At 38.0% G+C, this 16,801-nt stretch overlaps 1 protein-coding gene across 2 annotated transcripts in view; it reads right to left on the minus strand.

Annotated features, from left to right (window-relative positions):
* Window positions 1-16,042, minus strand: part of dock8.L (dedicator of cytokinesis 8 L homeolog) — a 113,362-nt gene extending 97,320 nt beyond the window's left edge. For both annotated transcript variants that reach the window (XM_018258593.2, XM_018258586.2), the window contains exon 1: window positions 15,855-16,042. In XM_018258593.2, the coding sequence (XP_018114082.1) occupies window positions 15,855-15,907 (53 nt within the window). In that variant the 5' untranslated portion in view covers window positions 15,908-16,042. The remainder of the gene's footprint in view (window positions 1-15,854) is intronic.
* Window positions 16,043-16,801: the final 759 nt, after the last annotated feature.

Below are 16,801 nucleotides of genomic sequence, written 5' to 3' on the forward strand. Positions count from 1 at the left end.
GTTTACTTTGACAATCTTTGCGAAGAAAGCTCCGTACTGGCGCATGCACAGTTTTTTAACTACTGCGCATGCGCCAAAAGCGACGGAAATTGCCGAAGCCCCAGAAGGAGACCCAAAGATTACCGAAGAGAAGAAGATGGCGTCCGTGAATACCAATGCGCTGAATCTGTAACATCACTTGCCTGAGTCTCTCCCTGCTCACTCATAGCTCTGGGCTCAGATTACAGCAGAGAGGGGAGGGGGGGAGGAGAGAAGAGCAAACTGAGCATGCTTAAGCCCTAGCCCTGGAGGTTTATGCTGAAAACAGCAAGTCTGATACAGAAGCCCATGTATACACAATAGAAAGAAATAAATGCAATGTTTCTTTTGACAGAGGACTCAGAGTAGAATTACTTTGAGGGTTTACTTATATAGACCTTTCTGATACGGCTTACTTAATTTTAGCCTTTCCTTCTCCTTTAAACAATATAGCAGAAGATAGCCGACTAAGGGTCATTAAACACAAATAGCAAAATCATGCATAACAGAGGATGAGTAACAATAAACCTGATCTTGAATCTTAGCGATGTCTTTATGTGTAGCGCTTACTTTGAACATCATATATTTACTTACAGCATTATATCCAGTAGGCTATATGGAGAGCATTAACACTGAGAGCATTCTAGAATACCTTTACTAATTAATGATATACATTATAGACATTGCAAAGTGTGTACTTAAGTATTTATAGTAACTTTGTATATGTTGAGTTTTTTCTGAGCTTACCTGTAGGTTATAAATAGAATATATATAATTAGCAGCATGTGTACAGTACATACTGTATGAATAGAATCATATCTGGTACAGGTATGGGATCCATTATATGGAAACCTGTTATCCAGAAAGCTATAAATTACAGAAACCCTGTCTTCCATAGAATCTATTTTATCCAAATAATACACATTTTTAAAACTGATTTACCTTTTCCCTGTAATAATCAAACAGTACTGTGAAATAAAATAGAATTAACTCTTATTGGAAGCAAAACCAGCCTATTGGATTTACTTAATGTTTACATGATATTCTAGTAGACTTAAGATATGAAGATTATAATTACGGAAAGATCAGTTATCCGGAAAACACCAGGTTCCAAGCATTTTGGATAACCGATCCCATATCTGTATTTATCATTTTCATTATCATGGTCTTTTCAATTACAGTAAAACGTGTATTTGGCTATTATTTTTTCTTGGTTTATGTATTTAGAGTAAAAGGAGCTAAAAAAAAGTAAACGGTAATTACATATTATCCCTGGATTTTATAGACCACAGAAAAAACACAAGCCTAACCAAAGAAAGCAAGATTCAGATTCAAAGTCTACAAGAAAGCTATGTTTCCAAGTCTAACAATCAATTCAAAACCAACACAATCTCTGTGTCATTTGCAAACATAATCCCTGCTTTTCTAACATTTACAATAAAAATACAGTTATACTCTGTTGCCAAACATTTTTTTTCTTATGCCTGTTCTTCATTTTCGTTATGATCTCCTGCATTACAGTGAAATATCCTTCTACAATGAACAGAAGTAATTATAGGTGCCCCACAGAGCAAAAGATGTTTTGGCTGCTGGGGTCAGTGACAACCATTTGAAAGCTGTAAAGTGGTAGAATAGGAATGCAAATAATTCACTTCAATTTTACTGTAGAGTAAAAGTGATAAATACAGCAGAGACAGCCGTTTTAATTTTGCATGAATAACTAATAATGCTAAGTAACAAACATGCTTGCTTGACACACATTTCACAAACAATAATTGAAAGTAAAATGCCTAGTGAATCTGATTTTCTTAAGTGAAATACTACACCACAAAGTGGTGAAGAGTGTGAAATACCTAACCTCATGTCTGTACCTGTTGACAACAGAAATGCTAGCTTTGCTGGGGTTAAAAATGTGTGTGTCTGCATACAAACAGAAGAAAGGTAAAGTAGGCTCAGTCCTTATAATAAGGCTTCATTATTGTTTAACCCTTTCTGGGCCTTCATACCTATGTGCATTGAAAGCGATCAAGGTGCAAGGGGTTTTATGCTGTTGTAGCTAAGAGGATGAGGTATAAGTACCAGAATAAAACCAATTGTATTCACAACATGAACTGTACAGAAACAACTGGCATTTCAGTTCACATGAATTACGTTACATTTTTTGTGCAATTTAATTAGGACTGCATTCCGCCATGAGCGCAATGACCTGTTTCCACTTAACTGCAATGCAACAGAAATTGTATTCTGGGAGATGCTGATACCCATAAAAAAGATATGCATATATATGTATAACTTTGGCATATTGGTTCTTGGGAGGTATTCTATATATGAAATAAAACATTTTGAGGTTTTAACTATGAATACTGGGTATGTTTCCTGTTCTTATTAAATAAATATCTATAAAAAGCATTGAGATAATGACACACAGGAAAGAAGAAGGAAGTGGAAAAAATGGAAAAGTTTCCTTGCAAGGACAGAAGAATACAAAGAAAGACTGCACAGTTTGTGAATAAACTGTCAAACACTTAAACAAAATTTTTGCAAGGAAAACAGGGGCCTTGTAAGCAAGCATTCAATGCAATTTCATTTACATTTAGAAATACATGAGAACTGAATGATAATGAAATCTGTGTCAATAAACAGATGCTTTATAGCTTTTCTCACAAATCTGTTTGTGTATCCGATAAACAAATAGAGACCAAGGGGGTTTTCGTAGGAGGAAACATTTTGTACTGTAGTATCTATTATCTTGAATGCTTGGAAATTGTGATTTTCCAAAAAGGGGCCTTTATGTAATTGAATTACCTTATCTTAAGGCTACTAAAACATTGAAACTTAAAATAACTCAATATAAGTGTTTTGCAAATAACACATATATGCTAGTTAACAACAACAACTACAAAGTGCTGTATGATTTAAAAACAGAAACAAAGGAAATAATTAAAATTATTGACTAAAGTACCACATTGAGTTGAGAGTAGTAAAAAATGTGATAGTCAACCTACTGATTTGATCTCTAGGGCTCACCTTTTTAAAGTGCAAAACATGACAAAAATGTGGAGGGGTTTACAACACACTTGCTTCAGGCATATGCATATGCTAAGCCTAAAAGCTAGGGTTTGCTCACTACCTTGGGTATCAATAATTATAGGTGCTAGCCCGTGCCCCAAATATTTTGGGTATGGTTACCAGATCATTCAAGGTTAGGGTTGCCACCTTTTCCAAAAGTTTTTACTGGCTGATGGGGGCAGGAACAAAAGGAGGGTTTTGTGATGCGAAAGGGGCGGAGCCACATCAATCGATGGCCAGAAGGCCGGAAAAAGTTAAGTTCTAAGTGAATTGTGGGTGGGCCAAGGGCTTTTTTTAAGGGTATTACCAATGTACCGGCTACTACATTGCCGATAAATTTATAATGCCGGCCCCGGCCTTGGCAGGTGTTTTACCCGGCCGGGTGGAAACCCTATTCAAGGCCACTAGACTGAGCTCTGTAGACTGCTTAGTAATTCTGATTTTAAAGAGCTCCACTGGATATTTAAAATTACCTACTATCCATACTTAGTGGCATAGCTATGCTCAGGGTCCACACTAACCAGATGGAACCCTGACAAGTTATACAACCAGTGCCAAAATGAGGGTAGCAAAATGCTTGCCAAAATGAGGGTAACATGGGATGAGAGGAAAGGCACATCACAATCATTTATCAATCACCAGACCAAACCTAATAAAACCTAGGGCAGTCAAAGGAGTGTTCCATTTTGGCCCCTTTACCACACTCATATAACATTTCACTCTACATATGCTGCTTGTGGGAATCAAGTAAAATTAAAACAGGGCCCATCTTAAAAGAGCTTACAAATTACAATTTAGTTTATTTCCTACCAGCTGGGGTTTGTTTACGTTCCAAAGGTTGTCATGTGCTGTAAATCTGAAGCTAGACAGTGTGACATGAGCACAGTTAATCATATGTTGATATTCTAGATCTACACTGCCATGTGACTACAACCCTATGCGCAAGCACAAACATTTGCAAACACTACTGCCAAACGTAAGCAAAACAAACTTATTTGTTGCATACAATTTGGTCAAGTGGGTAATATGATCAAATAAAATTGCTGGTGAATGTTAGATTATTTACGTTTTTTACTCACTTTGTCTCAGAGGTCTGATGTCAATTTATTTGCCTAGCCTATTTCCTGTTTTTATAGTGTTCAAAGGAAGAAAAATGACAAGTGAGAAAAGCTACACACACACACACACACACACTTTCGCTATCTCTGTCATGGTGGCCATTTTCAGACAAATATGGGCACACCAGGAGACAATACACAATGAGTGCTTGAAAATATATACACATAATGGCAACTTGTGTGCCAAGTTTTTCTCCAAAGGAAGCAATGCAGTTAAGCCAAGTCTCTGTAAAAAAACATATAATAATGTAGGAGACATGAGGAATCTTTCCCCTGTTTGTCTGCCTGTGACATCAGCCCAGTTGCATGCTGGATAGCGTTCTGATTGGCTGGGAACCCCAGTGCATCCTTGGGAGAAAGGGTGTACCTGACTTTGGAGCCAAATGCTGGGGGTCTCCCAGAGAGCTGAGAGAGCCAGCGTGAGTAGCTGTAAGACTGTAAGGTACATAGAAGCTGTTGAATCTGGGGAGATTGAGCCCAGCCTGTCCCCTGCCAAGCTGCTAGAAACTCAGAAGGAGAAAGGTGCCACTAGTGAGATTAAAGAGACAGTAACCAAATTAGGGTTATAATAAGAAGAGAATCCACACTCACAAGTATTCATTTTTTATTTGTGGTTTTTGAATTATTAAGCTTTTTATTCAGAAGTTCTCCAGTTTGCAATTTCAGCAGTCTGGTTATGAGGTTCCAAATTACCCCAGCAACCATGAATATGAGACTGGAATATGTATAGGAGAGGACCTGAATAGATAGACGCAGGTCTGGACTAGGAGTCAAAACAGGCCCTGGCATTCCAAGTACACAGAGGCCCAAACAACCAGCCCACTATATGGTCACTTTCTATGGAATCATACACCAGCCCCTCTGGCATTTGCCAGAACCCACAGATTGTCAGCCCTGGCCTGGATAGACAGGTAATAAAAAATAGCAATAACAATATATTTGTAGCCTTACAGAGCATTTGTTTTTAGATGGGGTCAGTAAAAAAATATAAAAAATAAATAATGAAGACCAATTAAAAGGTTGCTTAGAATTGACCATTCTATATCATACTAAAAGGTGAACCATTCCTTTAAATGAATTATTCAGTATATAGATAGGCTGTGCAAAATAAAAAATGTTTCTAATATAGTTAGCCAAAAATGTAATGTATAAAGGCTGGAGTGACTGGATGTCTAACATAATGGCCAGAACACTACTTCCTGCTTTGCAGCTCTCTTGGTTTCCACTGATTGGTTACCAGGCAGTAACCAATCGGGGACTTGAGGGAAACATATGGTGTCTAACTGTTTGCTTTTGAATCTGAGCTGCATGCTAAAGATCAATTACAAACTCAATGAACAGTTATGTACCATGTGACCCCCCTTAAAATTTTCTGACTAACTAAGAGTTAGAGAGCTGAAAAGCAGGAAGTTGCATCCTGGATATTATGTTAGACATCAGTTCACTCCAGCCTTTATAGATTACATTTTTGGCTAACTAACTATATTAGAAACATTTATTATTTCACACAGCCTATCTATTTACACAGTTTTTATTTTTTTCACTGTGGTCTTGAGGTATTTCATCAACAGCAATAGTAATCAGGAATTCATCAGACTAATCATAGTAGAGACTTTTAGCTGCAATCGCTATTTTCTTCCCTCTATTTTCTGCATTTTTATTAATTATTCAATTTTATGTGACAGAACACAAAAGTCCATTTTTTCATTCATTTTCAGGCAGGTTGAAAAATCACCAATGAAGCAAAATTACGAAAGAAATGTGAATATAAGCTTGCTACAAGGGTCAATAAACACTCGGCAGGCTTTTAGATGCGAGATTTACAGTCACAGATAAAGTTGCAATTGTGACTAGCAGTGGATGCAAATGATTTTGGTACATTTTGTGAACCTCATGCCAAATGTACAGCCATGATGAATGATAAATCCCCCTGTATACCCACACACAATCATCTTCCTGCATCAGCAAGATCACCAACGGAATTGTAAATTCAAGCAATCCGGCTACTCAGTCATGTGCTAATTAAAGAACAAACCAGCTCTCCTGTCGGAAGCAGCTGAACAGAAATGAGCAACATGACTGATTAAGAACAAGAGGAAATCATTGTAACAATTGAAAAAAAACACCTGCACTTATTGTGCACAATCATGTGCGACGGGAACCATGGAATAAAAATATGTTTAGCTTCACAAAAGCAGTAGCTTATCAAAGGTCAAGTTCTAGAGGTTTGTGAGTTTTTTTATACCTTGAATGAACTCACAACTCGAATATTTTCTTATTTATGAAAATACTCGACTGTAAAAAACCCAAATCAGTGAATTTGGGGGGGGGCCCAAATACTTGAATTTAACATGTTTTCGGCAAAAAAAAACCTTGAATCACTAAAATTTAGAGTTTCCGAGCGCAAACCACCATCAAAACATCATGAAGGCTACAAATATCTTTGAATGGTTGAAGGGGACTCTTCCATTGACTTCTACATGACCTTGACAGGTTATAGCTGTGGATTCTAGCTATTTCCAGCTTCAAGGCATAATAAATCTCGAAAATTTTGAGTTTTGTTTTTTTAAAACCCAAAAGATTTTTCGGGTAAAACACAACTCAACCTTTTATAAATTACCCCTAAGTCTGCTTTTCTGCAATTTTTTAATTTCACATGGAGTGGTGGATTTATCAAAAATTTTATTTTCAAGTTCTTTTCTAATTCAAAAAAACACAAATTCAAAGGTTTGGTAATTTATCAAAAAACTTGAATCACAACTACAGAATAAAATAGAGAAAGTAAAAAGGATGGAATCCCTTTCAGTACTGAGTAATAAAATGATACCTAAATATGATGAGACATGGAGTAACAGGATTTATTTTTTCCCCGAGGGTTGACCTGCTTAGTAATGGACCCAGAGAATAATGAATGGTTTATTTTGTTTACTTGTACTTACTTACTTGTTTATACTGATTCTGAGTTGTATTTTTCTGTTAATATGTTTTTTTATATTTCTTCCTGACTTGATTTATGTAAGCTTTACATATAAGAATAACATAGCAATTGTATAATTAGATTGCTGAATGCAGCAATGCAATTTATACCAAATGTAACAGCTCCATTTAAAACGTATGAAAATTAAAAAAAATTAAGTTATTAAAAAGAAAACTTGAATCACAGAAATGGTTCATGTAAAAAATGTGATTTAAAAACTCAAACGCAGTGAAATTACATTCTACCCATCATTTTCAACAAGTCCTCCAAATTTAAAAGAAATCTGGAAAACTTGATGGAATACACCTTCCATTTACTTTTACATGAAATTGCTGCTTTTAAATGGTGAATTTCTGTATTAGAATTTGCAAGTTTTTTAGCTTAATAAATTTTAGAAATTGGAATTTAGTAAACTCGAAGAGATTTATGCCAGTTTTTACAGACTCCTTTTACCACTTTTTAATTGGTGATAGATAATTTTCACTGCATTTCGTAACATTATTCATCAGCAGAAGTCATGCTTGACTGTGAGAGAGAGAGAGGCTAATGTCTTCCCTCTAAAAAAAATACAATTTAATCAGATTTTTACTTGAACAGAAAAATGTAGTGACTCCACTGCCTACCAAATTAATGTTAAGCCTAATTGTAGGAGCAATCCATTTCCTGTCATTGCACAATAACAGAGAAAGCATATGCTCTCTTTTTGTAACAATATTGCAATGGTATAGTTTAGAAATGTGCTTTTTGTGCCTGGTGACAGTGGTAAATCCTGCTGCCTTGCGAAACCTATTTCCTTAGCAAACCACATCATCCTTTGGTGATGTGACATCATCATCAATATGGATTAGGTAACTTACAGATAACTTTACACAACAGCCAATCGTGTATTCTGCATTTTGAAAATGTTGACATTTTAAAAACATTCTTTAGTACACAAAACTTTAAATACACAGTGAAATACTGTATTGCCTAATACATAGCACTCTCTCATATCAGAGAGTGAAAAATGATTTTGCTACCTCCAGACAAATAGGCCTGCAGCATGTAACCAACAAGGATCAACACTGTTGAGCAAATTTTGGACTGGACAGCCCTTTGAAAAACAGGGCTTTCTAGTTTAAAACCAGAAAGGAATTATATGAAGGCCATCTCCCATAGTTCATGAGTGAGCAGCAGGGAGCGTATTTATCAAAGAATGAACTTTCACATTCACCCATTGATAAATACTCTATTAAAAATCCAATAGAAATGAATGGAGAGTTGTGGAATTTCACTCTAGCGGACTGTGGCGGTGACTTTTTGATAAATATACCACAATGTCTGGTGTTAACCAACTTATGCTAGTCTCCATTTTGCTGCAGAAAGCAAGTGTTTGGCTAACAGTCTGGCTTATTAAAGGGGATCCGTCACCCAAAAAAATTATTCAAAATCCTATTTTATCACATTAGTCAAGCAAAATGAACTTTAATTACACTATATAAATTATTTGAATCTTGCTTCCTTCAGTCTGGGATTTCAAAATTATAGCAAGCAGGCAGCAGCCATTTTGTGGACACTGTTGTTAAGACAAGCCTTGCATCATCTCAGAATCTAGTTTGTGCACCAGAATGGGGGACCTGATGTCCATCTCCATGCACTGACTACACAATTAAATGGTAAAGAGAACGGGGGAATGTGTGGAGAGCAGTGACATCTAGGAAGTGCTGAATGGAAAGTGAAAGTAATTGTCTGCCCCACCTCTATGCCACTGGCATAGAGGAGCGGCAGACAGTATTTGATTGACAGCTGAGATTTTTAAATGAGCTTACAACAGCTATGAATGCTTTAATAAAAAAATAAATTGGAATTTATGTTTAATTTGAAAAGGACTTTTATTATACAGATTTTTGTGTCTGGGTGACGGGTCCACTTTAAGATTTTTTTATCGACAGAATGTGCATCAGTTCCCATGGGTAGAGAAAATCTCCTGTAACAGGGAACATACTCTATTTCAGTCAGTGCCACCGGACAGTCCCACCGAATGTGTACTAGTGTTCCTGTAATTTTCACAACCCCTGAAACATAAAGACAAATGTATTGGAGAGGTTCGATAATTTCTCTGAGGAGTCATATACCATCTGGTTAGGAGTTTATGAAAGTTATGAAAGTTCTTTAGTCGCCACTCTCAGCAGCTGTCCAAATTTTCTTCCAACCATCTCCTGACAATCGGATGGATATATCCTGTTCCCAAACTGCACAGTAAGTGGGGGGTTGATTGCAAAGTAATTGACAACATTTGGGTGTAAAGAGTTGATATAAATCCTTTTGTAAGGGGACAGTTATCACAGGTTGTTTTAAACATAGTCAGGTCTGTAGATGGCAAATGTTTTGTGAGAGTTTATTTGGGCAGATTTCATGGTGTGTGGACTGAATAAAGATCTAACTGTATTAAGGTGGTTTTGTGTCCATTTTTTTTTTAAATATTGTGCTTGCAGTTCTGGCAGGAAGGAGGGCTTACCATTTATTATTACATCAGAGAGGTGGGTTTGCAAAGAAAGTAGCAATGTTTGCATGAGTTCCACAGCCGTAAAGAATGCTGTAGTATTGAGTTGTTTATTGTAATCCTATTTTATGGCATTTGGTCAGCTCAGAGCAGGTTATTAACTGTCAATGGATGACAAGCCATTGTTCCAATTTCATCCCCCACTGTAGTAGATTGTGGGAGTTGCCATTTGGTTAGTTGTCCAATCTGTGCCGCTTTATCGTATAACATCAAATTTGGAACCCCCAGACCTCCCGTTATTGGTTTATGCTATAACACTTGTCGTATCTGATCCTGAGCTTCTTATAATGCTAGGTAAGTGATTTTAATTAATGAGGGGTGCCTAAATTACAGGACCCCCCAGTGATTTATCCTCTACTTCTCCTTTAATCCTAACTAAACTGCATAAATCCATATTGGTGCCAAAACAATCCTAGTTGGTTTATTTAGGGGCAAATTTATCAAGGATCGAATTTAAAGTTCATGGGAGTTTGTAAAAACTCCCATAAACCTCCCATGAACTCGAAATTCAGAAAAAAAAAAACCAATCGAAGTTTATTATTTATTCACTCTTGTGAATGGGATAGACCCGCAAACTCTAATAGAATTTGAATCTAATTTGATCTGAGTTTTTTCTCTGAAAAAAACCTCGATTTTAAGGAAGACTTCAAACTCCCCCATAGGACATCCCCCATAGACTAAAACAGCAATTAGGCAGGTTCAAGGTGGCAAATAGTCTAACTCTTAAAAGGCCAGTAAATGATAAATGTCGAAATTAGAATTTTTTTAAAAACTTGAATGAAATGTTAACTATTTCCTAGTCGAATTCCACTTAAAAAAACTCAAAAATTCTAATTTTCACTTGAACCCTTGATAAATCTGCCCCTTAATGTTTAAATATTTTAAGTAGCTACGAGGGATTTGTACGTCTTTACCTGATAAATTGGTGGGCCTTGGTAATGTGAATATAAATTGCTCAAGAACTACAGATGAAGACAGTGCAGTAATACTGGCAAAGTGTTTACATTACCTATACTTCTGTTTTTGCACAGTTACCATGCAGCTTGACCACAAAAAATAAACGGCAAGAAAAATACTCCGATAATCACACTAATATAGCAGCATGTTTAAAATAAGGCATCTAGTTAAACCCTGTACAAAATCTATGTAATAAGCAGTAAGGCACTTCTTACATTTGTTTTTCATTTTCAGAATTGGAACGATTGCGTATATATACTTTTGGTGGCCAAGAGAACACACCTATAATCCTGTTGTTTGTTTAGCTACTAGTTGACAGCTGCTGTGCCCGCTGTACTGTGTGTGCCTATTTCATTTACAGGCCTGGTCTGTTTCGTCCAGCCATGTCAGACAACTGGATATTACAAGTCTGCCAACTTTTAGACAAAATCCTACTGATCCAAATAACCTAGATTGGCATAAAAAATATTTTGTTTCGCTTATTCATAACTAAGGCAGGAAAAATGCAACCACCCCATGTCTGATGCAGTGAATTGTGGCATGGAAATGTTTAACAGAGATCCTCGTTAATTATAACTCAAAAATTTTGAATAGCAAACATTGTCATGCTGTTTTAACTTAAAGGTAAACTCTACCCCAAACAATGTAGGTCTCTATAAAAATATATTACATAAAACAGCTCATATGTAAAACCCTGCTTCATGTAAATAAACCATTTTCATAATAATACACTTTTCTAGTAGTATGTGCCATTGGGTAATCATAAATAGAAAATTGCCATTTTAAAAAATAAGGGCCACCTCCTGGGATCCTAGGATTCACGGTGAACGCAAACATACCAAACAAACTATAATTCTTAGGTCACATGAGCCAATTAACAGACACAGTTCTGTCTTTTGCTTCAATACTTCTTCCTGTTACAGTTAGAGTTGTAGTATTTCTGGTCAGGTGATCTCTGAGGCAGCACACAGACCATCATGAAATGGGGGTTCAATGCAAGAGATGTAAAAGGCCAATATTTACTTAAATATATATTCCAGTTTGGTAAGATTCTTTAATATGCCCCTTTATATGATATAAACTATCTGTTGCTTAAGTATTCATTTTGGGGGTATAGTTTTCCTTTAACTCAAAGCAGAAAAAGATGAAGATTGGGCAACCAATCCCCCCCGAATCTTCCATATGTCTCTGCCCTTAAAGGAGAATTCAACCCGTAACATAAAAAAACCCTACCCTACGTAGACCCCCTTCCCTCCTCGCCCCCATCCTACCTTGTACCTTAATTATAAGTTAATTATAACTCAAAAATTTTGAATAGCAAACATTGTCATGCTGTTTTAACTTAAAGGTAAACTCTACCCCCAAACAATGTAGGTCTCTATAAAAATATATTACATAAAACAGCTCATATGTAAAACCCTGCTTCATGTAAATAAACCATTTTCATAATAATACACTTTTCTAGTAGTATGTGCCATTGGGTAATCATAAATAGAAAATTGCCATTTTAAAAAATAAGGGCCACCTCCTGGGATCCTAGGATTCACGGTGAACGCAAACATACCAAACAAACTATAATTCTTAGGTCACATGAGCCAATTAACAGACACAGTTCTGTCTTTTGCTTCAATACTTCTTCCTGTTACAGTTAGAGTTGTAGTATTTCTGGTCAGGTGATCTCTGAGGCAGCACACAGACCATCATGAAATGGGGGTTCAATGCAAGAGATGTAAAAGGCCAATATTTACTTAAATATATATTCCAGTTTGGTAAGATTCTTTAATATGCCCCTTTATATGATATAAACTATCTGTTGCTTAAAGGAGAAGGAAAGCTACAGAGGCATTTTATTGCCAATAGATTAGCTGCAATAGTGCAAGCTAGAATGCTATATTTATTCTGTAGAATGTTTTACCATACCTGAGTAAAAAGCTCTAGAAGCTCTCTGTTTGTTTAGAATAGGAGCTGCAGCATTAATGTGGTGTGACATCACTTCCTGCCTGAGTCTCTCCCTGCTCTGGGCTCAGATTACAGCAGAGAAGGGAGGGGTGGGGGGAGAGGAGAGGAGCAAACTGAGCATGCTCTTGCCCAGGGCAATGAGGTTTAAGCTGAAGGCAGGAAGTCTGATACAGAAGCCCAGGAGTACACAATAGAAGGAAAGAAATGCTGTGTTTCTTTTGACAGGGGACTCAGAGCAACATTACTTTGGGGGTTTACTGGTATATTTAGATGGACCTTTCTGATAAGGCTTAATTAGTTTTAACCTTTCCTTCTCCTTTAAGTATTCATTTTGGGGGTATAGTTTTCCTTTAACTCAAAGCAGAAAAAGATGAAGATTGGGCAACCAATCCCCCCCGAATCTTCCATATGTCTCTGCCCTTAAAGGAGAATTCAACCCGTAACATAAAAAAACCCTACCCTACGTAGACCCCCTTCCCTCCTCGCCCCCATCCTACCTTGTACCTGGGGCAAATGCCCCTCACTTTTTACTTACCCCTCTGTGCAGATTCTCTCCTCGGGAGTTCACAGCTGCCATCTTCTCTTCTTTGTTAAACTTCAGAAGCAGACCGTCGTTTTCGGCGCATGCGCAGTTGGAGTAATATTCTGGTCCCGAACAACTGCGCATGCACAGAAAGTCAAGAAAGTTTCCAAAAAAAAAAAAACGGGATATTTTCGTGACTTTCATTGCATGTGCAGTTGTTCAGGACCGGAATATTACTCCAACTGCGCATGAGCTGAAAACGACGGTCTGCTTCCGTAGTTTAACGTAGAAAAGGATGGCGGCCGAGAACTCCGGAGGACAGAATCTGCACCAAGGGGTAAGTGAAAAGTTAGGGGCATTTGCCCAGCAACAAATCTTCTCTACTTCAGGCGACTAAATCGCTGGCGGGATGGCATACAAATTGCTTTGGATTTCCGAAGTCGCCCATACTTTCCTCGTGAAGACTTTGGAAATCTGAAGCCATACGTATGCCTTCCTGCCGGCGATTCGTATTCTTGCTGGCGGGAAGGCATTTCTGGGAGAGCGATCTGAGTGCCATCCCGCCGGCGATTTTCATTCTAGCTGGCATGAAGGCAGTTCGGGGAGATTAGTCGCCCAGAAGTAGAGAAGATTTGTCACTGGGCGACTAATCTCCCCGTCTGCCACTAATCTAAGACTTACTACATATGTACACATGCTCCTGCTGATGTCACTAAATGCCTACTGCACACACAATCACTTTTCCAGAGAAAGTGAAATATTGGGGTGGGGGGTGATGTAAGGTGACGAGAGGCCAGGGGGAACAAATCATGTAACTCCCGGCAAAATCGAGGCATGTCTGCTTCTGCAGGGAAAACACAGACAGACAGAAGCCAAGGCTGCACCTTGTGTGAAGTTAGCCTAAGGGTTTGGATTTGGTTTGGCTAAATACACAGAATTCTTGAATTTGGTGCTAATGTGACGAGTGCTGACAGAAAAAAAAACATTGCAATACAAACAAAATGAATGCAGGTTTTTGTTATTTATCATGGGACACACGTCATTTTGTCTCCCACACTTTTATCTTTTATGAAAACAAAGTTGACCAATCTCGAAAAAATCAGAGTATCAAGACGTTGTGACAAAATCGAGAGTCAATTCGTATCATACTCTACTTTTTCAGATTATTGGACGAAAACCCCAACTTTAGGGGTTATGCATTGCAGATCACAATGTCACGAAACAACTTCAGGGACATCTGCAACTGGCTTCTACATAACCTCAACAAGTTTGGGATGGAATATTTTCAGATTTGTATTTTTAGCAGCTTTGGAGTACAATAAATCTCTCAAAATCCAAGATTGTTTTCCCTCTTAAAAACCTTGACCAGATAAATTTGAGGTTTCATAAATGGGCCCCTTAATCTCCTCCAGCATGGGCAATACAACATCTGAAGTTCTGTTACCTCTGGCATTAATGTAAAACATATGCGCCGCATAGTAGCACAAAGTTGTTTCGTAAGGCAACTTTGTACAGTACTACGTCAGAAAGCACAGGTAATGCATACCTTTTTTGCCACCAGCAATTTACATTAATGATGGTGCAACATTAACTTCTGACTTTTTGCCTGTTTTATTTGCTTCATTTCATCCAGCATGGCCCGTGTGCCATTGCACTTAAAGGGATATGTCATCTGTCGCATCAGTTAATAGTGCTGCTCCAGCAGAATTCTGCACTGAAATCCATTTTTCAAAAGAGCAAACAGATTTTTTTATATTTAATTTTGAAATCTGACATGAGGCTAGATATATTCTCAGTTTCCCAGCTGCCCCAGTCATGTGACTTGTGCCTGCACTTGAGGATGGAACTTCTTTCTGGCAGGCTGTTATTTCTCCTACTTAATGTAACTGAATGTGTCTCAGTGGGTCTTGGCTTTTACTATTGAGTGCTGTTCTTAGATCTTCCAGGGAGCTGTTATCTTGTTTTAGGGAGCTGCTATTTCGTTACCTTCCCATTGTTCTGTTGTTGGGCTGCTGGGGGGGGAGGGGGTGATATCACTCCAACTTGCAGTACAGCAGTAAAGAGTGATTGAAGTTTATCAGAGCACAGGTCACATGACTTGGGGCAGCTGGGAAATTGACAATATGTCTAGCCCCATGTCAGATTTCAAAAATGAATATAAAAAAATCTGTTTGCTCTTTTGAGAAATGGATTTCAGTGCAGAAGTCTGCTGAAGCAGCACTATTAACTGATGTGTTTTGAAAAAAAACATGTTTTCCCATGACAGTATCCCTTTAAGAGACACAAGAGAAAGGAAGTCCCAATAGACACAGTATATGCAGGTACAGTATAGAAGACAGATAAGATAGATGATAATGACAAGCACTAACTGCAGGGTAGTCCATAGATAATGCTGTCTGTCAAGAACATAACAAAAAGTAAAAATGCACAGAACTGACTCCCTACCTACTGCATATAAAGGGGTGTGAGCACACACACAACCCACCACCACCCCACCCATGTTCTCTGCAATCAAGATAAGCTGCCTAGGGTGATAATGTATCTGTGAGAGGCTGCACCCTGGAGCCAGGACACGAGGCAGACTTGTAAAAACACGTTCCTTCCCGTGCCCATGACATGAATGGCTACCTCCCCACTGCATAATCCATTCCTGTTCCTCGCGCTGTTGACAAAGAGCCCAAACTTTCTTACCTGTTGAGCTTGAGAGCGAAGGCTCTCCTTTCGGCACTGGAGAGGGAAGCCATGTCAGCTCCTGGATAGTGTGCCAAGGTTAGGGCAGCTCCCTGTGAGATACTATTTCATGCCATGGGTCTGTCAGGGAGCTGTCACTTGTGTCCTGGGCGCTCACTTCCGTGTTCCCCCTCCCTACCAAACTGTGCATGCTTCTGATCAGCGAGTGCTGCTGGGGGAGGGACACGGGTTATCTCAGATGCTGCTGTGAGAAGGGGGGGACGGGTGGAAGTCGTTCCTCTCAAGTTTGGCTCCGATGTTTCAAGATACATAAGAGATTGTTGTGGCCGCCTATTCATAGTTGTGCTACAAAGATTGACTCTCAAGCAAAGTTGCACACAGACTGCTGGGTTCTTTTAAACACTAGTCATTATGTTTTTACACTATGTGCTCTTCTGTACTTACACTTGGTGTCAAAAATGCCTGGCAGTTATTCTGTACTGAATAAGGTGAAAAGTGCAATGCATAGGACACCAACGCTGAATTGAGTAAATCTGTAGTACTATCTGTTCCTAAATAAATATTTCAGATGTTTCCCTGCCCAGGTTCCATAAGAATATAGACATAGCTGTGTATGGCAATAGGGTACTTTTTTTTTAACTATAAAATATGCTTTCAGTTTATCTGACATGCAATTACCCTTAAATACAAGGATACCCCAGGTCATTCCTTAATTATACAGGTATGGGATCCGTTATCCTGAAACCTGTTACCTAGAAAGCTCTAAATTATGGAAAGGCCATCTCCCATAGACTCCATTTTATCCAAATATTTAAAAATGATTTACCTTTTTTCTGTAATAATAAAACATTACCTTGTACTTGATCCAAATGATTAATTATTGGATGCAAACCAGCCTATTGGGTTTATTGAATGTTTACATGATTTTCTAGTAGACTTAAGGCATG

The sequence above is a fragment of the Xenopus laevis genome, chromosome 1L, assembly GCF_017654675.1.
Source record: "Xenopus laevis strain J_2021 chromosome 1L, Xenopus_laevis_v10.1, whole genome shotgun sequence".
In the NCBI taxonomy this organism is placed as follows: Eukaryota; Metazoa; Chordata; class Amphibia; order Anura; family Pipidae; genus Xenopus; species Xenopus laevis.